Source organism: Drosophila gunungcola, assembly GCF_025200985.1.
Source record: "Drosophila gunungcola strain Sukarami chromosome 3L unlocalized genomic scaffold, Dgunungcola_SK_2 000005F, whole genome shotgun sequence".
In the NCBI taxonomy this organism is placed as follows: Eukaryota; Metazoa; Arthropoda; class Insecta; order Diptera; family Drosophilidae; genus Drosophila; species Drosophila gunungcola.
In genome coordinates this window covers 2,052,868-2,078,576 of record NW_026453180.1, presented here as the reverse complement: position 1 = coordinate 2,078,576, position 25,709 = coordinate 2,052,868, and the positions used below count along the sequence as shown (strand labels likewise).

The window sequence follows — 25,709 nt, the reverse complement described above, 5'->3', positions numbered from 1 at the left end:
ATTTTTAATCCTTTCTTATATAATTCGTAGGACATAATACCCAAATACCATCAATAGCTCACTTTTCTTCATACTTCCAGATGATCTTCGATGGCAACAGCGCTGTGCTTCTTATTGGCACCACCTACGAGGAGGATTCGGGCATCTTTACTGTACGTGTAACCTCGTCCACCGGCCAGGTCGAATCCTCAGCCAAACTGACTGTTAAAAGTAAGGATTAAACTATAACTTAGCCAAACCCGAAACCAGAGTTCGAAACCAAGTAAAACCAAACGTAAGCGAACCGTGTTCAAACAAAACAAATCCAACCAACATCAACAAAACCAACTCCAAAGAATGCTCAAAAAAAGAAAAATGAAAAGAACAAAACAAAACAAAACAAAAAGAAAAGAAAAGAAACAACGAACGTGAAGAACATTAACTATTAATCCCCAAGTTACTGACGTATTACATACAGTTACTACTACCCCACAACCTACCTATATATATGATCAACTACTAGTCGTAAAAGTTTGAGTGAAGAATATTTTAAAGCGAACCTATCGAAACTTTCAACAAGGATTTTTTTCTAAACTATCAAACGAACGAGTTATTTTTACTAACCATTGCAAAATGTCAAACACAAAAAAAGAAATGCAGCAAAAATATTTAATTTAAATATGTCTAACACGAAAACGTAACCGAAAAAGAACCACAAAAAAATTAAAGCAATTTTTAATTGAAAAACAATAAAAATAATTACAAGTATTTTGCAACATAAATATTTATAGACCATTTTTCTTTTCTGGCACGGCCAAGACAGCAGAAGCAACAGCACCAGCCATTAAAGTGAAAATTTTCAAATTCTGCAGCGAGTTGAGTGAAAGTGGAAATGAGTCAAAACCAAATGTAGAATATAGATCTCTAGCCCCTTGAGTTGAGTTATAAATAAGGCAGCTTATGTACCAAGCAGCAGGCCACTTTAAGCATACATAATAATATTTTTCAGTACCCGTCCGTAAATATACCTATAGATATGTATATTATGTGGCTCATCTATGAGTAGGATAGTTTTGGGGCCGTGTGCAAAACGCACATTTGTCCCGCCTCCGCTCGAGCGTGAAAGTTTTATTTTTCATTTGAATATTAGCATAAAATATTATGGATGACACATCTAGCGCAGCGACGCCAGTGGTGCTCGTATCTTGTATCTGCCAGATACACATTCGCTCATTTTCCATTTTCCGATTGCCCCCCGTTGAAAGTGCGCAAAAACTAGCACAAGTCGAGCAGAGACCAACAAAATCTGAAAATATCGAAAGCCGTTCAGCCGTGGGATTTCAGCTGCCACCCTACTCAAACATATAGAGACATATGTACGCCCAGCGGCAGTTCTATTTTCAATTTCTTTCTTGGAGAATGTTTGGCTTTCGAGAACTAATTTCCAATAGATTAGCGTTAAAAAATCCGTTCCGCTATTTTTAGTCGGGCGGTGATGTCTGGATTTCAGGCTTTCGGCTACAATGAAAAACATTTATGTATTTTCTCAAGTAAATCTTGAAATTTATTTCAATTTTCTTTCAATAAAACGAAAACACCGAAACCGACAAAAAAAATATATTTGCTTTCTTAGTTTTAGACAAAATAGAATGATAAATTACCTGTTGCTGTTTTTGTTGTTGTTGCTGCTGCTGTCTATAAGGTGGATCATGCAGAGATGAGAGATATACCGATCTTAGTCGGTAGACTCATACACTTGGCCATTAGAGAGGAACATAAATTGATGATTCTGTTTATGGTGCAGAAACGAATTTAATTAGATTAATCAGTTACGGCTGTTCAGTCATCGAGTCTCAGGCATCTGTGATTCATGGTTGCACTTAGATTTATATTTAGCTGCCAGGCCGAAACAGATTGTTGTCTTCAAGCGATGATTTAGCCTCGGTAGTCCCAGTCTGAAAGAAAAATTCATGTTAGAAAGGGTTCGATAGAAGGAAGCTTTAAGATACTATACTTCATGTTATGACTTTTACCAACAATTCCGAGCCGAATGTCGTACGCTCCAGTCCTTCAGTCCATCGATGATGATGTCGATAATAGCGATGGTTAAATGACGATGATGAATTTGTATTGTTTATTTAATTAAATTTAATTTAATTGAACTTTATTTATTTTGTAGTGATGTTGCATGAGATTTTATTATTCATTTTTTATTACCGCTTTTTACTAATTCGTTTCGTTACCATTTCGTTTGTCACACACAATTTCTCGTTCACCAATACAGTCATCCACATTTCGTGTACAAAAACCAAACGAATCTCGATAGTATTTGCCGCTTGTGCCGCCAATATTTTGACTACTTTTTTGTTACATGTTTTCCTTTTGTGGCGAGAAGCTTTACTAAAAAATTAATCATAAAAACTCATGCGACCTTCGTTTTAAGTCTTATCTACTGTATCTAGAATTTCGATTATCTGCCAATCCTTTGATTCATGTCTATGTTTACTTTACTTTCGATATATTTTTATGTTCGATGACTTTGAACTTTAATTGATTTGTTTCCATTTAAAAACATATACCAACTCCGCGTACACTCTTTTGTTGTTTAATTGTATCTCTCTCATGTATTTAATACTTAAAACCAATACCGCGTCTATAAATAAATCCAAGCAAAATGCATAATAATTGGAAACTTGTTTTTGATAACTGCCAAATGCTCCACACCTTGCCACTTTGTTGCTGCTATCGCTGCCACATTGCACCGCTGTTGCTTGCTTCCCGTCATCCAAAAATTGAGGAAAACTCAGGTACACAGGTAGGTAATGCCGATGCAAGGGGTATATATTTTTGCCCCATCCAAGATCTGTACTGTTCTGTTCTGTTCTGCGGTCGATTGTTGTCTACATCCGACTGAGATGCGCTCTGGCGATGGGCCCCGAAAATATCGAAGCAGCAGACACACCCCGCCCATAAATCTGTAGTAGCTCTGCCGAACTGCTGCTGTTGTTGTTCCGCAGCAGCCCCACCTGGTGACGTAGCCGCCACTAATCAGATATCTATTTTTGGCCTTAATGTATACACAGGCATTTGAATTGTTCGCTCTCAATTGTACATTTGCCTGGTCACAATCCCAATTCCAATTCCATCCTCCCCTTCTCAACCGCATCCAATAACCACGATGATGATGATGATTTCAAGTCAAACGAATGTCACTATTCGTTACGACTTGCCCAATTGTTGTCATGACAATGTGCCAGTTTTAGGTGCAGGCTAATGCATTTCTAATCATCCTCAAGTGGATTCGTCACAACCAATTAGTGATTCACGAAACAAAGATAAAACACGGCCTCACCTCGACCTGACTATTCACACCTATTTTTACCAATGCCAATTATCAAAAAAATATGTAGTGGTGACCTAGGGCCCAATATTAATTTATGCTTTATTCACGGTCAACCCAGATGAGTTGTCCACTTTTCATACTTGATTTGTGCTCCACACACGCACCCACAACTTTTAAGATGGAAGGTTTTGGGTTTCCTCGACGAGTCCGAGAGCAGCCTTATTTATTGCCCATGTTCTGCTCTGATATTTGCCATCCTATTTTTAAATATTCAAGTTCATTGTTCGCTTATGCCAAAGAATTATGATTTATATTTATGTGCCGCTCAGGCGAATCATAAAATGTAGAATGTGGAAGTGCAGGTAAGTGGTAGAATTGTGAGTCCACTTGAAATCTTCATGACCATCTTGAGTTTGCAGATTGAGATCTGACAACTTGAAGGAAGTGAAAAACTTAAAAACACTTTATTTATATTTTTCTTTTAAGTGTAGTGGACTAGACCACTTGAAATCTGGATGACCATCCACAGTTCATAGATTGAGATTTCTTAACTGAAAGGAATTTGAAGAGTTAATGAAGTAGTTCCTCTGATCTTACGCAATTTTAAGAAAATGATTTGTCTCACCTTGCATAGAGTACTTATTTGTTATTTTTTGTTAGTTTGCAAGAACAAAAACTAGGTATTGGTTTAGTTATTGGGATCCCCTTGCAGTTTTAAAATGTAATATACAATTTTTTTTTGCGCCTGTCCTTCAATGTGTTCCGATTTCTTTTTTATGCTTATGTCTCATTTGATTAACTCATCTTGGCTTATTAACTTTAAGCGATTAAAATCCTTTCCATATAGAAGTCGACTAATACTTTCTAAAAACTATTTCTTAGTTTGCATTTATGCTAATGAATAGCTTTGAAATGTTGCTCACATATTAAGCGTTTTAAATGCTATAGTTTATGATTTACATTCTTCAATTAATTTAGTTCAATTTTAAATTTAAATTAGAAAAGTCCAAATAGGTAAGATTTGAGAAATAATAGTTTCCTTTGTCTCACTCGAACTCTGGATGTCTTGGGCTGTTTTACCTATTCCGATGGGTATACTAAACGGAATCTTTCTTTGATCCCCTTTAGAACGACGCATCTCGGCCTTTCAATTGCGAACAATTGATTCCGCCGAGGATGAGTCCTCATCCTCTGGCCGGGAGGACAGTGCCCCCGAGTCGCCCCACGCTTTCCAACCTGGCCACCAACCCGGCCAGCAGTTTGGTCAATTCCTGGGCGTCAACGGGCAGGGTCAACATCAGGGCAGGTCGCGCCAGAAGAAACCCAAGGTGCGCAGTAAGTCACTGCAGCCAGCAACAAAGGTAATTCCGTGGCGTAAATCATCACGTCCTACTCGTGGACGATCTTTGGATAAGGGAGTCTTCCTGCCAGGCTTTAAGCCTGAGCCGGTCAAATCGTGGACCGAGGAGACCATTAGCTTGAAGGCTACGCCAATCGAAAAGAAAAAGCCGACACCCAAATTGGAGGCAGCTACTGTTGTACTGAAGTCCATTAAGAGTCAACGCGATCAGGGCATCATGAGTTTGGGCGCTACTCTGGAGCAGATTATTGCTGGAAAGACGGAAAAGGAGGCGGTTCCTTGGATCACCATGCGAGAAAAGCTAAAGGCAGTGGAGAGTGTTCAAGAGCAACTTAACAAGTTCGATTTGGATGAGGTCTATCTGCGACCCCTTGAGGGTCAAATCGAAACAGATGAGCAGCTACCGCAGCAGGCTCAAGTGGAACAGGTGCAGCGCACCAAGGAAATCCAGCGACTGAAGAGCATGGAGAGTGTTGAGATTATGGAGATGACTGACCAGATCGACAAGCTGATCACCCAGCAGCAAAACACCAAGGATCTTATCCCCTGGAAGGAGATGCGCCAGCAGCTTAAGAGTGTCCAGAAGGTGACAAAGCAAATCGACAAGTTCAAGATTGAGGAAGTTGAGTTGCGACACCTGCAAGCTCAGCAGGTCATAACTGAGGAGTTTCAAACGGGCACAGCCGAGCAGACTGTCGTCTTGATTGACGAGAGCTCCAAGGGTTCGATCTCAAAGGTGATGCGTCGCGATGAGCTGCAGCAATACGAAGATCAGTCCAACATCTATAAGCAGCAGTTTATCACCACCGAGGATGTGAACATTATGCATGTTTCGGAGCGCGAGAAACTAGAAGCCCAGAGATTGATACGAGAGCAGCAGGCAGTCAATTGGCGCCAACAGCAGCAGCGCCCACAACTGCAGCCCTTGACATCAGTTGAAGATACTATCATCTCGCAGACTATCGATAGACAAAAGTTGGTGCAACAACAGAGCCGCATCGAGGAGGCTCAGCGCCAGCAGTTTGTGCAGGTTGAGGATTCGCAGATGATGAGTCTGGAGCAGTACGAGCACCAAAAGATGGTCAACCAGCGCACTCAGCAAGAGGCCCTTAGCTGGCGTCAGCCACGACAGCCCCAAAAGTTTATACAGGTGGAGGACACTTCGTTGCTTCATTTGCAGGAGCGTCAGGATACGCAAGAGCAGCAATTGCTGCAGCAACAGCCTGTGATGTGGGATCGTGGTATGAAAAAGCCGGAACAACCTCAATATGTGCAACCTCAGACGGCGCCCGCTCAGGAAGAATACGTCGAGAAGCCAAGATCGTACGAGGAAATGCACGACGAGCTTATTGAACCAACTCCAGTTCAGCAACCACTACCCGCTCCAGTTTTGTGGGAGCGAGGTAAGAAGAAACCCCAGCCGCAGGAGAAGACCTACGAAGAGGCCCACGACGAGTTGGTTGAACCCATTCCCGTTCAACAACCGGAACCGGTGCCAGTCCTGTGGGAACGCGGCAAGAAAAAGGTGGCTCAGCAGGAGGAAACCATCACATCCCATGAACTTGTACAAACTTCGCAAGTGGTCGAACAGCAGATCGTTGAGGAAACAAAGAAGGTCGCTGTTCGCCGAGTAATTCCACCAAGGGAACCGGAACAGAAGGTGGAACAAGTGACATTGAGGCCAACGCCACGTCCACGACCTAAGGATGCACAAAAGACCGAAGAGATCCAACTGAAGCCGTTTAGAAGCAGCAGACCCGTTGAAAAAGCTGTGGAGCAGCAGCCTACGCAGAAAGCTTACGAAGAAGCCACGGATGAGCTACCAGAAGAACCTATTCCTCAAGTGCAGGATAAACCGGAACCTGTCTTGTGGGAGCGTGGCAAGAAGAAGCCACAGAAACCCGAAGAGCAAGCACCAGAGATTCCAAAGACTATCGAGGTTGCTGTCGACACGCTGGAAGAGGAAGTCGCTAAACCCACTGAACCTCAACCGCAGCCTGTTTTGTGGGAGCGTGGTAAGAAGGTGAAGCCGGAACAACAGAAAGTTGTCGAGGAAGCACCAATAACCCTGGAGGTTGCAGTCGATACTCTGGAAGAGGAGGTGGCTAAACCCGTTGAACCTGAAGCACAACCTGTGTTGTGGGAACGCGGCAAGAAAAAGAAGCCGCAACCACAAGTAGTTATCGAAGAGAAGGTTGATGAGGGCAAGACCACGAAGCGTCGATGTACTGCCTGAAGAGCCTAAGGTGGAGGACAAGCCAGAGCCTGTCTTGTGGCAGCGGGGCAAGAAGAAGGCTCCCAAGCCAGAGCCCGTTGAGGAAGTGCATCATGATGAGGTCGATGCTCAATTAGAGACAGTGGTTGAGGAAGAGCAGGTCGTTGTTGAAGAAAAGCGTCGGGTCAAGAAAACGAAGAAACCAAAACTAATACAACAAGCTCCCGAGGAGGTGTTTGAAGAGCAGCCGGAAGAGGAAGTTGCTCCAGAAGAAGAAGAAATTATTGAAGTGCTCGAAGAAATTTCTGAAGAAAAACGCAAGGTCAAGAAAACTAAGAAGCCTAAGCCATCACAGCAAGTTACCGAAGAAGAGATAATCGAAAAGCGGCCTAATGTTGTTGAAGAACAAGAAGATGTTGTCGTTGAAGAAATACGCAGGGTCAAAAAGGTCAAGAAGCCCAAGGCTGTAGTCGAAGAGGCTGAGGCTGAGCAACCCGAAGAGGAAATTCCGCAGGAAGAGATTGTAGAAGAGCAAGAAACGGTCGTGCAAGATCAACTAGAGGTTGTTGAGGAAAAGAAAATGGTTAAAAAGTAAAGAAGCCCAAGCAAACCGTTGAAAAGACTGATGTTGAGGAACAGCCTGTAGAGGAAATTCCAGAAGAGGTCATTGAAGAACCTGAAGAGGTCATCGAAGAACAAATAAGGGTCGTAAGACAAGAAGAAATCTTGGAAGAGAAGAAAAAGGTTAAGAAGGCTAAGAAGCCGAAGAAGATTTCAGAAGAGAGCGTTGTGGAAGATGAGCAACCAGAGGAAGAACTAGTTGAAGAGCAAGAAGAAATTGTGGAAGAACAACGCAAGGTGAAAAAGGTCAAGAAACCCAAAAAGATGATGACTGAAGAGGAGACGGAAGAGCTACCGAAAGAAGTTGAAGAGCCAAAAGTTGAAGTGGTTGAAGAAATTGAGGAAACCGTTTCGGAAGAACCCAAAAAGCCGAAACCAGCCCAAGAGGTTGAACAAGTCGAAAAGGTTTTACTTAAGCCTGCTCCAAGGAAACAAAGGCCTTTGCCCGAGAAAGAACAAATAGAGGAAGTCTCGCTGAAGCCAGTGAAAAAGACTGCAATTGTTTCGGAGACCACACAACCCGAAACACCTGAATCGGAATTCGAGGTAAAGGAGTTCGTAATCACCACTGAAGACCAAATAGTGGACGTTACGAAGAAGCGCGTTAAAAAGAAAAAACCCAAGACAAAGAGTGCCAACGAAGAATCAATGGAAGAGCCGGTTGAAGAAATCGAAGTGTTTGAGGAAGAGGAAACCTCTGCCGGAAGAGGTGCAACCTGTTGAAGAAATTTTAGAGGAACAACCTTTCGAGGAAGTTATCCCCGAACAAAAAGTTGCACCCAAGCCGAAGCCGAAAAAAGAAGAAATTGTCGAGAAGGTTGAAGTGGTTGCTCTTAAGCGGGTTACAAGGCCAAAGAAAGAGCTGCCCCAAGAGGCGACCATTGAGGAAGTGCGCTTAAAACCAACTCAACGCACATCCATCAAGCCCGCAGAAGTCAAGCTGGAGGAAGTGGACTTGCAGCATGTCGAGCGAAAGGAGGAGGAAATCACTCAGGAGGAGAAGCGTAAGACCAAGAAGGTAAAGAAGCCAAAACACGAAGATCTTCCCGAAATTGCCGATGCTGAGCCAACCCAATTAGAAGAGGCTGAGCACATTGACATAGAGAAGGAGCCGAAACCCCAGGAGGAGCAACCTCAGGTGCCTTGGAAGCGAGGTGAAAAGAAGAAGCCGGTCGAAGAAATATTGGAGGAAAAGAAAATGCCTTCAGGTAAACGCCGACCCTTGGCGGAAGAGCAGCCAGAGGAAGTTTCACTCAAGCCAATTCCAAAGAAACCTGTAGAAGAGCCACTGAAGCCAGAAAAATTCATACCTGGCCCACAACTTGTGCCCGAGGAAAAACCAGAAATCGAAGAGGAGGAACTTGAGCTTGAACCTCTTAGGCTGCCTGAAAATAGTCAGCCTAAGGAGCCCAAGGCTAAGAAGGAGAAAAAGAAGAAGCCCAAGCTGAAGAAGGCCACACCTTCAGTGGACGAGGTGTCCGAAGAAATGGTTGAAGCCTTCGATGAACCCATCGCTGAGGAAGATCAAGTGGAAGAGTTGCCAGTAGACGATGTCAAGGTTGTGGCAGTTTCTGAAGACGTACTGCCCGAAGAGGAAGTTGTGCCCACAGAGGAGACTCCCGAGGCAAAACAGAAGGCGCACAAGAAGCGCACGAAACGACTAAAGGAGGCCTCCATCGAGGGCCAGCCCCAGCTACTGGAGGCGGCTATTGCTGAAATTGAAAAGGTGGACGAAATATCCCAGGAGATCTCACAAAAGACTATTACCCTACTAAAGAAGACTGAAGACACAAGACCTCAATTCATCACGACTGAACAGCTCATTGAGCTGGATGTGGAAGACGTGCGACGTGATCTTGAGATGAAGGTCACATCGAACATCATTAAGAAGGAGAAGCGTCGCGTGGTGCTGGATGACAGCCAACCGCTGCCTGAGCTGGAACTGATCACGCAGAAGCGTATCCAAGAAGGCATTGATAAGGTGGCCGACGAGGAGCTTATCGAAGACCAGCAGCTAACGCAAAACCAGCAGGAGACGACCACCTCCGAAGTAATCGGTCAGGAGCGCAAGCTAGTCAAGAAGAAGAAGAAGGAGATCAAGCCACCGAGGATTACCGAGAAATTGCGTCCTCGACAATGCGTTCCCGAGGAGCCAACGGTGCTGGAGTGCAAGGTTGAGGGTGTACCATTCCCCGAGATCAACTGGTACTTTAACGATATCCTGCTCTTTGCTTCGGAGAAGTATGAGATCACTGTGGTCGAACAGGTGGCCAAGTTGAAGATCGCCAAGGTCACACCCAGCGATGTTGGCGTCTATACATGTGAGGCCAAGAACGAGGCTGGAGTGGCAACGAGTCGTACCAACATTATTTTAGGTAAGTGTACTCTTAGAATAGAAATAGTGTTAGTCCCATGCAATGTTCACGTTTTTTTCGTGATGTATTTTGAACGGTTCTTAAAGTTTAATCTATTAAACTTAACTTACCTTGATCCTAAACCTACATGTATATAATTTAATATCATTACACGAATAGCACACAAAATATTTAAATACTACTTATTCACATTGAATACAGAAAAAGAACAAGGAGTTGCACCACAGTTTACCAAACCACTAAAGATTGAGTTTACTGAGGAGAAGCAGCCCGAGCAACTTAAAGTTACGGTTACCTGTCAAGTGACAGGAAAACCAAATCCTCAGGTCAAATGGTACAGAGGTATTGAAGAGATTATTCCTAGCGAAACCGTGCAAGTGTTCTATGATGAAAAAACCGGCGATGTGGCCCTGGAGGTTATAAACCCCACTCCCAATGAAGCTGTCATCTACTCTGTGCAGGCGCAAAATCAGTTTGGACGTGCCATTGGCAATGCCAATATCCTAAGTCGGGTTGATGAAGTGCCTCGGGAGATACTTAAGGCACCCACCGTTACTCCACTTAGTGCCGTAGTTGTACCCACTGGAGGTACTCTGTTTTTTGAAGCCAAGTACGAAGGCCTACCGAGGCCAGAGATCAAATGGATGCGCAATGGTCGCGAGGTCATTGAAAACGAGGAGACCATCATAGAAACCACCGAAACGACAACCACTATTAAGGTTATCAATATGACACGTAAACGCACTGGCAAGTACGAGGTCTGGGCCAAGAACAAGGTGGGCGAGGCCAAGTCTTCGGGATCGGTAGTGGTTTCAGATCAGAAGCCTGATGAGCAAATCAAACCACCACGATTTATTCAGCCCCTTGAGCCAAAGTACTTTGGCGAACATGAAGTTGCCATTATTGAGGCAATTGTGGAGTCTGAGCCGTTGTCGTCCTTCCAGTGGTTTGTTCACAATGAGCCCATCAAGAGCTCGAACGAAGTACGCATCGTTAGCCAGGCCAACAAGTCAACGTTGCTAATTGAGGACTTCCAGAAACAATTCGTCGGACCCTTTACTTGCCGGGCCGAGAATGTGGGTGGTTCGGTGACGTCGACGGCCACCGTCAACCTAATTGAGTCTCTGCCCCAAGAGGAGGCAGTGGAATTCGAGTCGCCGCGATTTGTTGAGGAACTCATTCAGCCCGTGGAGGTAATGGATGGAGAGGCATTGCTGCTGACCTGCAAAGTTACGGGCAAGCCCACTCCCAAAGTGGAGTGGTATCACAATGCGGAGAAGATCACTGAAAACAAGGAAACTACGATATCGCAAGACTTGCAAGGCAATTGCCAGCTGCAGATTACGGAAGTTTTCCCCGAAAACGAGGGTCAATACGAGTGCGTTGCCACAAACAAGATTGGCAAGAGCTCGAGCAAGACAAGCGTTAAAATTCAAGGTACTTGTGATGGTATCTATTGGTAGTTAAATAGCTAACCAGCTGGAAGTAGTGCCACTCTACACACTACATGCATCCCACACCTAGAAAGGTTTTCCAATAACTACACTATTCCCTGACAACTTCGTTCTTTAAAAAAAACCCTTTTGTACTAACTGGCTTGGTGAGCCTGCATGTGGTTCTACTGTTTTGAAATTCTTACTGTCTATCAAGTCCATTAAATCCGTTCTCCCCCTTTTTTCCGGTCACTCCACTGACTTTCGTTTCTTTTGTAAATAATTTTCCGTTTTTTGAGTTCGTTGCAATGAAAGTTCCGTGTGGATACACGCTAATATTGATATCGCTTTCGAATGTGTATTTTTTTAGCATTTGAATATATCCCCGATTCTGAAATCACTGGACTCACAGGATCTGAGGAGGATCTACTAGATAGAGTAAGCGTAATTGTTGTACTTGAGATTTCAAACAAGGATTTCCATGCTAACCTACCAAATGTTATAACGCAAACCATTCTAGACCCTCTCAATCGACGAACAAGCACCGAAAATAATTAAAAAACTACCAGAGAAAATCGAGCCCAAAGAGGGTGAGCAAGCGAAGCTGGAAGTTAAGGTCATTGGTAAACCAAAACCAAAGGTCAAATGGCTGCGTGACGACGAGCAGATATTCGCTTCCGAGGAATATCAGATCGAAAATTTCGAAGACGGCACCTCAGTGTTGGTCATTAACCACGTCTATCCCGATGATTTGGGTACAATTAGTTTCGAAGCATACAATCCACTGGGTGTGGCAGTGACCACGGCGCTCTTTGCGGTCGAAGGTACTTTTATGGTTTATTCCGTATATAGTTCACTCTATAATATGAATCAAAATTTGCTTTTGTTAGTAACATTTTATTTCAGATTTTTGGAGCTGCATTTTATAAAAAATCCCACTCCTTTCCGACCCCAATTTATTGTTAAGACTCCCACCCAAAATTCCCTTTTACACTTAAATGTTGAACACTTGCAGAACTGTACACCAAAAATGACAAAGAGGAAACACTTTATAGTTTAACGATAACCAGACAAATTTAACAGATATTCTTTGTATTACTTTGTCAAGCAAATATAATAATGGTTTGTTATTTATTACTTCCACTATGTTCGTAAAGGTATCGTTGGATCGAAAGATTACCGCAAGCCGGAATGGGTGACTCAGATGGAGGAAATGCAGGTGGCTCTCAAAGGTATGTATTCTCGACTAATGCCAGCTCTGTTACCACTGTTATGTGTATATGTGTTTTAATTTCGTGTTACCAACACACAAATGTCTTCTGTACCTTTGTCTTAAACCACAAAACTACAAAAATTCACAAAGTCTGTCCCTTGTCTCCTGTCTTATCTTTTTTTCTGTCTCTATTTTGTATTTGTCCATGTATAATACAATGTATCGTACAAAAGCAACAAATATGTGAACCTGTGAAGTGCCCTCCCCAAGAAATTGTAGCTTTGTGATTGTCTCGGTCCCTTACAGCTCTAAGGCTTGACCCCTTCCCCAACCCACCCTACCTTTATCAAATAAAATTATCCAAAAAGTAAACGCCAATATAGAACTTTTAGTATAAATTAAAAATTATCTATCGTTCGTATATCTTTTACAGTATCAATATCTGTATATCATCTGCAAGTAATTGGTTCTTTAAATTCGCAATTATTCTAAATTTCAACTAACCCATTATTTTACAAAAAGTGTTCAATTCAATCCAAAGAAATGTTATAACATTCCCAGAACGCTGCTTGCTCTACACTTCACAATGTGTCGAAAAATTCGATAATGCATGCATTTAAAACCCGTTTATGTGTTACTGTTCGCGAGGTCATAGCTCTATTCTTAAAAATACAAACAGACAACCAATATATAAATGCACTTAAAGCCACACACGAAAACTGATTTGTTGTAAACCAAGCTGTGTAAGTACACAATAAAAACACGCAACCCTTCCTTCCGCTTTTAGATAATCCGGGTAGTAACTAATCCATAGATATTATGCCATCTTTGTGCTTATAGCTGCTAAATGCTCGCCATCACTACTAAACGAAATGCGTGACTGCCGTGCTGCCATAGGCGAAACAGCCAAGTTCTTGATACAGTTTGCCGGCAACCCGATACCAGGTATTGTATGTCGAAGAGTTCTAGTTTCGGGGTCTGATGTAGATTGGTTTCTAACCCTATGACTTTAGATATTCAATGGTATTTCAACAACGTTCAGCTTAGGGCATCTGAAAAGTATCGCATGGTAGTACGGGAACAGGAAGCCACGCTAGAAATAATGAAAATAACAAACGAGGACTGCGGTTATTATAACTGCAAGCTCATCAACGAGATTGGCATGACCATGACGCGGGCCAAGTTCGATATATCATCTACTAGCACTATAGTCGAGGAGACGGTCAAGTCCAAGACTACTATTAAAAAGAAGGTTGGAAAAAAGGCAATGGTTAAGAGATCGGGGGCTTCAGAGTCGCAGACCGAGCAAAGAACAGAAATTCGAATTATTCCAGCCAGCACGGCAGAAACTACCATGAACGTGATCAAAATAAGACAACCCGTGTCTATTCTGGTAGAAAAGAGCGAAGTCTCTGAAGTTTTGGAAGTAAAAGATAGAAAAATTGACGATGCCGAAAAGCGCAGCAGTCAAATAATCGAAGAAGTCGAGGAGATCGAAGAGGTAGAGGAGATCGAGGAAAAAGTCCAAGAGGCTGACGAAGAAGAAGAAGTTAAAGTTCAAGTAGAGCAGAAAGAAACCTACACATCTAGCAAGAGAATAGAGATTACAAAAACTGTGGAGCTTATACGCACGAAAATCAGCCAGAAGATCATAACAATTGAGGATATTCAAGGCCTGTCGCATCACGAGGAAGTCCAATGGCTACTCGAGTCCATTGAAGCGGAGTCTTTTGGCCAAATCGGAGAGTCTGCCCTCCGAGATTTGGCCACAATTGGACTGCTTTTGCGTTACGGCTGTGAACATTACGAGATTACATATATGTATGAGCAAAACATATTCATATCCCTGAAGAAACCCGAGTCCCAATCGGCTCTGGTGCAGCTCGTAGAGCGAGAGGGCCACGAAGAGCTGATCTCCCAAATCCTGAGCGAGTCTTCAAATGAGGACGAAACCATCCTGGCAGCTACTGTCGGCTTCAAGGCTTTCATACGTATGATTCAGACGTATGAAATCACCATTGAGATCGTCATACGAAAGTTTGTTAGGGAGGACTTCATATCACAGGATTGGAAGATATGTGGAAAGGAGGTTTGAATTCTGTTCAATGTGTTTTGTTTTGTTCGTTTTTAAATTTTTGTTGTGCAGACAGTTGAAATGCTTAAACAAATTATTTTAATTTTAAACTTATTTCTTTAATTGGGGTTAGTTTTTGCATTTCAACTAAAGTTTAATAAGCTTAAGCAGGCAGATAAACATTCACATTTTTCCAAATATTTTTATCTACTTTGATCACGGCAATCTAGAGAATAGTAGAGACATCGCAAATAATTGAAAGTCACGAGGCCATCACACATGTGAAAATAGGTGAGTGTCTGTGCAACAAGGGGAGTTTAATTTATAATTTAGCTTATCTTTATTTTAACTTTGAATCTTATGTGATTTGCATACTTAAAGAAGTTTATATTTATTTCTTTTTTTTTAATATGTAAATCTGCTTTGATCTCACTTACCTTCGCTTTTCGTGCCACTCCCAAAACACGGCAAATAAAATCCCATCCCATATTCGAAAGAGGAAACATTTGTCGAGGAACGAACGATAATTGTCCAAGAAGGTTTGAACATAAACACAGATGTCCTGTAAAAAAAAACACCAGTTAAATAAATCCCACCAGTAACGATGTAGCATCCCACGAACTACTCAACTATTATTAAACAAGAAAATACTGCAAAAACAATAATAAATATTGTCCTTACAAATATAACAATTAAATCTTGTTAAGTCAAAACAATCAAATCATGTGTATATTCTAAAAAGACGCCACCGAATATTAAAATTACCCATTAATCGCTAATCACCACCACTAAAAGCTATATATACCTGATTTTTAGTTCAATATCTTGCTACTATATACCATATAAGCTTTAACTTATATAGACTTCCGCACACTCTAATGCTTTTGCAATATACATTCACTTTCAAGAGTAGAAGCGCTTTATTTCCTTGCACGTCAAACTGGACGACTTCCTGATGTCTAATGAGGTAAGATCTATCTCCAATTTCTGTCTGTTTGCATTCCACCTATAAATAGAGCGAAGAATTAACCATCTTTTCGTTTACTGTGCAACTCATTTTGCTTCACCGCTAGCTATATATATATATATATATATATATATATATATTTTACCGCAGATACTAAATGAATGATGCTTGCACGGCTTTTACAGCTGTTAACATCATTGTTAGTAATTTGTTTTAATTAAAACAAAAAGAGAGGTCGACATTGTCATTGTTTAATTACATTACATTCACAGAAACAGCAACCACTAAAGTGGAAAAACAATTCATACAGCAACAACAAGAACATGTGCAAATACAAGAACAACAAGAACAAGTGCAGATACAGGCTACGGCTGAACAAATTGTGGTAAAGAAAACAAAATCGAAAAAGCATAAAAAACACATTCAACAAGAACTAGAAGTAAACGAACAAACCGAAACACTTGCTCATGAAACAAGCTCGGGATCACCGCAGGCTGAAACTCTTGAGAACATTGAAGATCTTCTACCCACATACGAGACACTATCCTTGCATAATCTACCAAAAGACACGATCGAAACCATAGCAGTTGCAATTACCTCAGAACTTTCTACTCCGAAACCGATTCCAGCGCAGGTACAGGACGAAATATCACCCCAGAAGGTATTAGCCATCAGAGAGGAATGTTTAGCACTCGACGAGGTTGGGGTACGAATAGAGACCCCCAAACTCGAAGAAAAAAAGCTTAGCGAAAAGGTTGAAATGAGGCAAAAGCATGCAGTAAATGTGACCGAAACGAAGACTGATGAACTTTCAAAGGAACTGATGCCTTCTAAAATTCCCAAATCCGTGAAGGCCCAACGTAAGATGAAAGAGTCACGTCCATTGTTGGTTGAAGCTCCAAGTGTTGAAGAAGCTACCAAAGATTTTAAGCCAATTATAACCGTTACTCAACAGGCTCGAGGTGACATATTGTTGTCGCATGAGTTAAACGAGGAACAGCAACCTGCCCTGGAGAGCATTGCACAGCTTAAACCAAGTACAACAATTAAGGAAACCGTTCAGCAGGAACTGCTGAATCAAGAGGAGGTTATTGTCACCGAAATAATAAGCACCGAAACGGTTGGCAGGGACCTCACTCAGGTAAAGCTTGTTGGAGAAAAAATTGATCCACAAGTAACCCCCAACATAAGTCTTGGCATTAGCGAGTGCCAACCAGAGGATTCTTTAGGCGAACTGACACCAGCTGCCAAGAGACATTCGGAATCTTCTACGACATCAGTAATTCAACACAAGGCAATTAGTGAAAGGGCATTGGAGGTTTTTGAAAGCCTAGACCAAATACCAATGGAAAGCCAACCAACAAAGCGTCTAGCCGATTTTTCCATTAGCACTGAGGAAGTTTCAGTTCAGGTGCAAGAAATTAAACCTTTTGAGAATCTAACAGACGGCGAAGTGACCATAAAACCGACTAGAGAAATTAAAGCTATGGAATTATTTGAGTTGGCTGAGGGAATAATTAATATCACAGCAGATTCCCAGAGTCCAATCGATGAGACATTGCCTACATTTACGGCCAATGTGAAAGAAGCCAGTTTGGATATGCAAAGACATTACCATTTTATTACTCAGGAAACAGTTTCAAACGAACAGACCTCAAGGGACTTGGAAGTGAAAGATGTTCCAAAATTGGCTGAGGGAACGGCGGTGCAAACGAGTGCGTTGACTATTGGCGAAACACAGGAGACTAGCGTGGTAGAAATGGCAAATGAGCTTATCGAACCACTTGTGGAATCATCAAAACCAGCGAAGGGCACCTTAACAAAAGCGTATGGAACAGCAGAGAGTAAGGACGAGTCCCTTTTTGATTCACTTAGTTTGGTGCCAGATGCAGATCGGAAAACAGCAAAGGGAAAAGTACTAATATCTGAAGGTGAAATCGTTGCCGAAGTTCAGGCTCCAACCGTGATTGACACAGAAGGTGAGCTTTTGTCTGCGGTTCCAAAAATGGTAGATGCCAAATACGATTTCGTCGAGCAGGCTGCTTTGGAGATCAGGCAGGATACAACAGTAGAAATGGAGGAAACCCTGTTCTGCGATGCAGGACCAAAATCACAGTTAGCTACAGAAAAAATGATTCCCACTGAGCTTAAAGTAACAACCGTGTTTGAGGTTCAACCAGGAGCAACATCTTCTGATATTATTGATGAGAAAGCGAAATCTGTATCCGCGAATCATGTCTTGGAGGTAATGCCAATTGGAGTTGCAAGTAAGCCAGACTTGCTGGAGAGTACTAGTCATATAAGGCACCCTCAACAGCCTGAACTTAAGACTGTTAATCTAATATTGGATGAGAACCTACAATCTCTGGAGGTTACCAATGTACAGATAACCGAAAGCAGCACGGAGCTTGTTAATATCACTTCGAATCAAAATCTTTCCAAAGCCCAAGCTGTAACTGAAACTTTCAAGCATGCCGAAGGCCTAGACGTAATTCCCATGGAATCAACTATGACTAAGCCGGCGGACAGCAAACCGAAAGAAGGAATTGCAGATATAAGCATACCGCAACGATTCGGAACAGATGTTAGAGAGCAGGCCCTTTTGGAAAGCATTCAACCAAGAGAAGAGGAGGACAAGCCACATTCACAAACAACAGAAAGCCACTTTGGTTTGCTGCAACCGCTTGAAACCATCGCATGTGTAACTTTAGAAGGAGAAATCATTTTATCCACTGAAGAGCCCCACCCATTGCAGAGCGCTGCTATTGGAACTTCAGCAGCCTTAAAAGTGGCCAACACAACGAGACCCCAGCATATGGAGGCATTGCAGAGACTAGACGAACAGAAGGAGCCTAAGCAGAATGCACATTTCAATTTTGCGGAAATCACTTTACCCAACATTGAGGAAACCATCTCACTTGATGTGGTAAACGACTACAAAACACCAACGTTTAACACAACATCTCTTAGTAGTGTAGAAATCGTTGAGAGAACCCCAGCTTTAAAGACAACTACAGCCATTTTAAGTGAACACACGACCGACTTAAAGGCTCAAGACATTCCTCAGCAAGTTTACGTTAAGCCCGAACTGAATGACTTAACCCAAAAAATCCCTCTGTTAGAGCAAACCAATGTTCTTGATCAAGTCGCGGACTTGAACGACTTTTTACCCACCAAGGAAACTAGTCAATCTTTTATAAATAGTTTTTTCGAGATAAATGTAAGAGAGACTCAAGCTCTTGAAAAGGAGGAGCTTCTTGAAGGAGTTGCCCAACCATATGAACAGCACATTAAAATAGCTTTGGACTCTCCGACGGTTGTAGGACTGATTCGACAAGAAAATGTCCTCGAGCAAGAGCAGGATCTTAAAGTTCCCACAAAGCAGGCGGAACAGGGAAAACTTATGTCTACAGAGCTCCTTCGGTTGCCTGTTACTGAAAGCATCCAAGAAAGCCAAAGCACCGGTGAGTTGGAGAAATTTGACGTATTGAACAAATTTGGTGCTTTCAAATTAGATCTTTTTAGTGAAACAAAATCAACAGAAACTATTGTGTACGACTCCGTAAAAAAATCTTTTGATTCATTGCTGCCAGATAATATAAAACCCCAAGAGTCTTTAGTACCCCATGAGCATACAATGGTCACTGGAAGTATTGTTTTTGATGCGGTTGAACATTTCGCAAACATACCTGCCGAGCAGCGCACCGCAACAAAGATTCAGGATAATCTAACTCATTCAATAATCGCCGAGGATCAAACATTTTTTGAGTCAGAAGAAACGCTTAAAGATCAAACGATCCCAAATCAGAAAGCCAAACTAATCGGGGATGTCCAAAATCGTTATGCTAAGCTCGTGGGCGAAGGCACAGCCTATGAAGCTATGGGACATGAATACGAAACAGATAAAAGTAGTGCGCAGCAAGCGGAAGTCACTCTCGAACTCGCTCAAGTTCATGCAACCGAAATGCAGCAAACTGTTGAAGCAGAAATAAAACTAAAGTCTCAGGAACAACCTTTCGCAGTAGCAGCATCCGATAACACACCTTCGCGGCTCGGTTTGGCGGAAACTACAAAAATTAACCCTATAGAACAAAGTGAAAATCTATTAACTTCGCCACCAGACGCAAAGATTGCTCAAACAAAATATGAAGGAAAGCAATATGAAGTTAATGTCAATGAAGTCTGCGCGCTAGAGAAATCTGAAGAACTTCTAAAGGCAGGTTTGTCTCCCGTTTCCGCTGTGAAGTCTATTGATATAATGTTTAAGCCTACACCAGAGTCACATCAGCCTAGAGTTTTCCAAAAGGAGTCAACTATACCGTTTGTATCCCTCCCGGAGGCTAATGCAAAAACAGCTGTAGATCTGCTTCAGGGTACGAAAATATACAATATGCTTGCACTAGAATCGTCCGGTCTTATTGATCGAACTCAGGCTGATGCGCAGGCGGCCCAAGAAGAATTTGTCACTATTGTAGAGTCAAATAAAGTTCAGGTTCAAATTGATAACCTAATACTGCAAAAGGAAGATATTTTGGATAACACGCAAAGGGAGTATTTCGGAAAACCTTTTGTTGAAGGCACGCAGCGGGAAACACTTATTTCTGAAGTAGTACCACTTGAAAATGTTAGTAATATTAATCTACCCCAAGAGGCATCTACATATGTAGCTAGTTTAACAACTAATGAAAGGATCACTCAATCGCCAATGGTACAAACACAATTGCCATTAGAACTGGAAAATGAAGTCCAAGTTGTTTACGATAAAATAGCTCAAGCTAAGATCAAATCAGACGAAGTCAACGAATATACAACTGTATCTGAAGTTAATGCCTACGAATTAATTAATGTCATTCAAGATGAACAGAATCAGGGCTTAATTGTTAAGGTCTCAAGGGACGCAGACGTTAACAAGGCTCATTTGACAACAATACAATCAACATTCCTAAAAGAGAAAACCCTCCCCCAACTTAGCATTATTGATGATAAGGCAAAACTTTCTAGTGTTGAGCTTATGTGTTTAATAACCGAAGAGGTAGTCGGCATGAGCTCTATTCAAGAAATATATGAACCTCATGAAGCAGCAAAGGAAAAAGCCAACATATCTCACCAAACTCCACATGAAGCTGCAAAAGTTTGTGAGCAATCTACATACGAGCATATTCCTGATATTTTGTCTAAGCCGATCGAAAAAACCTGTACAACGACTAGCACTGTAAAAACAGCTTTTAGGCCAACTGAAAGTTTATCCGTAAATGTTTATGAAAATATTGAGGGTCATGGTGATTTTAAGCCAAATATTGCAAGCCTCTTATCAGAACCATCTGTAACTTCTGGGTTGAAGGTTTCGGTGGTAGAAGAGGTCACGGTAATACCATCCTTGGACTGCCTTGCAAGCGACGTACCTGAGGGATTGAAAGCTAAGTCAGAAACAGTTTTACACAAAAATATTGTTTACAAAGAGGAACTTCCTTGCGAAAGTGTAAGTCCTTTATTGAAAGACAAGACGCATACCATCGAGCAGGCAAAACTGCAGACATCTGATATGAGAGTTGCACCTTTAACAAGCGAGCAAAATGAGAAGGGAACTGTTCAGGATATTTTTGAGTTTCAAGCTGACAAGAAATATGCGCAGCCCTCAATTACCATGCAGAGTACGTATCTTAACCAACAAACAATCGCACAAGAGCCAGTCGATTTATTAGAACTGAAGGTACAGAAGACCCAAGAAAATGCTAATATTAACTTTGAAACAAACACCTCTTTAACAGCAGAACAGCTTAACATATTTAGCTCAACAGCATCTCGGGTTCTTCCTGATAGTGAGGCTACATTACAACCAACTCTTGTAGAACGTTTCCTAAATAATGCTTTACAAAGTACACAATTTGTGTCAGACTCTACGTCTGATTTTTTGCCACTGATGTTGAAAAGTGCACACATTGAAATGAAAACACACGAAGAAGTACATTCTATTACGACAGAGTCACAAGCACCAATACACATATCAAAAGATGACACTGATAGTATTGAGAGAAATCATACACAGGAAGTTATTGAGTTAGAGAGTTTAACAAAGAAGAGTTTAGATATAACGGTAAAAAAAAAACCGGGTAAGTATATATTTAGGTATACCTTAAGAAGTTCAAAAAATAAGGCGTATTACTTTCACTACAATTCAACCCTCCAGACCCTAAGCACATATTACACAAAACAAAGCAATTCCACATAACTCAAACAAAACAATATACTAAATGCACACTTTTTTACACAGATACAGAACAAAGCACAGACACAATACACACACAACAAAAGACACCAACACAAAAACCAAAAGCCCGTAAGACCGAAATCACTGAAGCAGCAGAAGCAGTGAAAATTATTGAAAACATTTCGGAAAACGGAAAATTAAGAAAGAAGACGGTCCGAACACGTTTAATTAAAAAGGTCAAGGGTGACAAACAAGAAGTTACCAAGATTGAAACCGTCGAGGAGGATGATAAGGAACCAGAAACAACTGTCACTGTCGAAGAACTTCCATTTGAGGAAGAAAAACCGGAAGAGATTCAGGAACTTCCAGAGGAAGTTCGCGTAGTTGAAACCATTACCGAAGACGGAAAGCCAAAGAAGAAGAAGATCCGCACTCGCGTAATCAAGAAGGTCAAGGGTGACAAACAAGAAGTTACCAAGATTGAAACCGTCGAGGAGGATGATAAGCAACCAGAAACAACTGTTACTGTCGAAGAACTTCCATTTGAGGAAGAAAAACCGGAAGAGATTCAAGAACTTCCAGAGGAAGTTCGCGTAGTTGAAACCATTACCGAAGACGGCAAGCCAAAGAAGCAGAAGATCCGCACTCGCGTAATCAAGAAGGTCAAGGGTGACAAACAAGAGGTTACCAAGATTGAAACCGTCGAGGAGGATGATAAGCAACCAGAAACAACTGTGACTGTCGAAGAACTTCCATTTGAGGAAGAAAAACCTAAAAAGATTCACGAGCTTCCAGAGGAAGTTCGCGTGGTTGAAACTATTACCGAAGACGGCAAGCCAAAGAAGAAGAAGATCCGCACTCGCGTTATCAAGAAGGTCAAGGGTAACAAACAAGAAGTTACCAAGATTGAAACAGTCGAGGAGGATGATAAGCAACCAGAAACCACTGTTACTGTCGAAGAACTTCCATTTGAGGAAGAAAAACCGGAAGAGATTCAAGAACTTCCAGAGGAAGTTCGCGTAGTTGAAACCATTACCGAAGACGGCAAGCCAAAGAAGCAGAAGATCCGCACTCGCGTAATCAAGAAGGCCAAGGGTGACAAACAAGAGGTTACCAAGATTGAAACCGTCGAGGAGGATGATAAGCAACCAGAAACAACTGTGACTGTCGAAGAACTTCCATTTGAGGAAGAAAAACCGGAAGAGATTCAAGAGCTTCCAGAGGAAGTTCACGTGGTTGAAACCATTACTGAAGACGGCAAGCCAAAGAAGAAGAAGATCCGAACTCGCGTTATCAAGAAGGTCAAGGGTGACAAACAAGAAGTTACCAAGATTGAAACCGTCGAGGAGGATGATAAGCAACCAGAAACAACTGTCACTGTCGAAGAACTTCCATTTGGTGAAGAAATTCCTGAAGAGATTCAGGAGCTTCCAGAGGAAGTTCGCGTGGTTGAAACCATTACCGAAGACGGAAAGCCAAAGAAGAAGAAGATCCGCACTCGCGTTATCAAGAAGGTCAAGGGTGACAAACAAGAAGTTACCAAGATTGAAACCGTCGAGGAGGATGATAAGCAACCAGAAACAACTGTCACAGTCGAAGAACTTCCATTTGAGGAAGAAAAACCGGAAGAGATTCAAAAACTTCCAGAGGAAGTTCGCGTAGTTGAAACCATTACCGAAGACGGCAAGCCAAAGAAGCAGAAGATCCGCACTCGCGTTATCAAGAAGGTCAAGGGTGACAAACAAGAAGTTACCAAGATTGAAACCGTCGAGGAGGATGATAAGCAACCAGAAACAACTGTCACTGTCGAAGAACTTCCATTTGAGGAAGAAAAACCGGAAGAGATTCAAGAACTTCCAGAGGAAGTTCGCGTGGTTGAAACTATTAACGAGGACGGCAAGCCAAAGAAGAAGAAGATCCGCACTCGCGTAATTAAGAAGGTCAAGGGTGACAAACAGGAAGTTACCAAGATTGAAACCGTCGAGCAGGATGATAAGCAACCAGAAACAACTGTCACTGTTGAAGAACTGTCATTTGAGGAAGAACAACCGAAAGAGATTCAAGAACTTCCAGAGGAAGTTCGCGTGGTTAAAACCATTACCGAAGACGGCAAGCCCAAGAAGAAGAAGATCCGCACTCGCGTAATCAAGAAGGTCAAGGGTGACAAACAAGAAGTTACCAAGATTGAAACCGTCGAGGAGGACGATAAGCAACCAGAAACAACTGTCACTGTCGAAGAACTTCCATTTGAGGAAGAAAAACCGGAAGAGATTCAGGAGCTTCCAGAAGAAGTTCGCGTGGTTGAAACCATTACCGAAGACGGCAAACCAAAGAAAAGAAGATCCGCACTCGCGTAATCAAGAAGGTCAAGGGTGACAAACAAGAAGTTACCAGGATTGAAACCGTCGAGCAGGATGATAAGCAACCAGAAACAACTGTCACTGTCCAGGAACTTCCATTTGAGGAAGAAAAACCGGAAGAGATTCAAGAGCTTCCAGAGGAAGTTCGCGTGGTCGAAATCATTTCCGAAAACGGCAAGCCCAAGAAGAAGAAGATCCGCACTCGCGTAATCAAGAAGGTCAAGGGTGACAAACAAGAAGTTACCAGGATTGAAACCGTCGAGCAGGATGATAAGCAACCAGAAACAACTGTCACTGTCCAGGAACTTCCATTTGAGGAAGAAAAACCGGAAGAGATTCAAGAGCTTCCAGAGGAAGTTCGCGTGGTCGAAATCATTTCCGAAAACGGCAAGCCCAAGAAGAAGAAGATCCGCACTCGCGTAATCAAGAAAGTCAAGGGTGACAAACAAGAAGTTACCAAGATTGAAACCGTCGAGGAGGACGATAAGCAACCAGAAACAACTGTCACTGTCGAAGAACTTCCATTTGAGGAAGAAAAACCGGAACAGATTCAGGAGCTTCCAGAGGAAGTTCGCGTGGTTGAAACCATTACCGAAAACGGCAAGCCAAAGAAGAAGAAGATCCGCACTCGCGTAATCAAGAAGGTCAAGGGTGACAAACAAGAAGTTACCAAGATTGAAACCGTCGAGGAGGATGATAAGCAACCAGAAACAACTGTCACTGTCGAAGAACTTCCACTTAAGGAAGAAAAACCGGAAGAGATTCAAGAGTTCCCAGAGGAAGTTCGCGTGGTTGAAACCATTACCGAAGACGGAAAGCCAAAGAAGAAGAAGATCCGCACTCGCGTAATCAAGAAGGTCAAGGGTGACAAACAAGAGGTTACCAAGATTGAAACCGTCGAGGAGGATGAAAAGCAACCAAAAACAACTGTCACTGTCGAAGAACTTCCATTTGAGGAAGAAAAACCGGAAGAGATTCAAGAGCTGCCAGAGGAAGTTCGCGTGGTTGAAACCATTACCGAAGACGGCAAGCCCAGGAAGAAGAAGATCCGCACTCGTGTCATCAAGAAGGTCAAGGGTGACAAACAAGAAGTTACAAGGATTGAAACCGTCGAGGAGGATAATAAGCAACCAGAAACAACTGTCACTGTCGAAGAACTTCCATTTGATGAAGGAAAACCGGAAGAGATTCAAGAGCTTCCAGAGGAAGTTCGCGTAGTTGAAACCATTACCGAAGACGGCAAGCCAAAGAAGAAGAAGATCCGCACTCGCGTACTCAAGAAGGTCAAGGGTGACAAACAAGAGGTTACCAAGATTGAAACCGTCGAGGAGGATGATAAGCAACCAGAAACAACTGTGACTGTCGAAGAACTTCCTTTTGAGGAAGATAAACCTAAAGAGATTCAGGAGCTTCCAGAGGAAGTTCGCGTGGTTGAAACTATTACCGAAGAAGGCAAGCCAAAGAAGAAGAAGATCCGCACTCGCGTAATCAAGAAGGTCAAGGGTGACAAACAAGAGGTTACCAAGATTGAAACCGTCGAGGAGGATGATAAGCAACCAGA

At 42.2% G+C, this 25,709-nt stretch overlaps 1 protein-coding gene across 1 annotated transcript in view; it reads left to right on the top strand.

The window, feature by feature from the left end:
• LOC128259504 (titin) overlaps positions 1-25,709 on the top strand; it is an 81,684-nt gene that overhangs the window by 20,126 nt on the left and 35,849 nt on the right. The window contains 15 exon segments of the mRNA XM_052991900.1: positions 81-210; positions 4,451-6,893; positions 6,895-7,487; positions 7,490-8,217; positions 8,219-9,893; positions 10,095-11,330; positions 11,697-11,764; positions 11,847-12,150; positions 12,484-12,558; positions 13,380-13,484; positions 13,553-14,628; positions 14,844-14,904; positions 15,111-15,152; positions 15,853-21,690; positions 21,852-23,089. Coding sequence (XP_052847860.1) covers positions 81-210; positions 4,451-6,893; positions 6,895-7,487; positions 7,490-8,217; positions 8,219-9,893; positions 10,095-11,330; positions 11,697-11,764; positions 11,847-12,150; positions 12,484-12,558; positions 13,380-13,484; positions 13,553-14,628; positions 14,844-14,904; positions 15,111-15,152; positions 15,853-21,690; positions 21,852-23,089 — 15,612 coding nt within the window.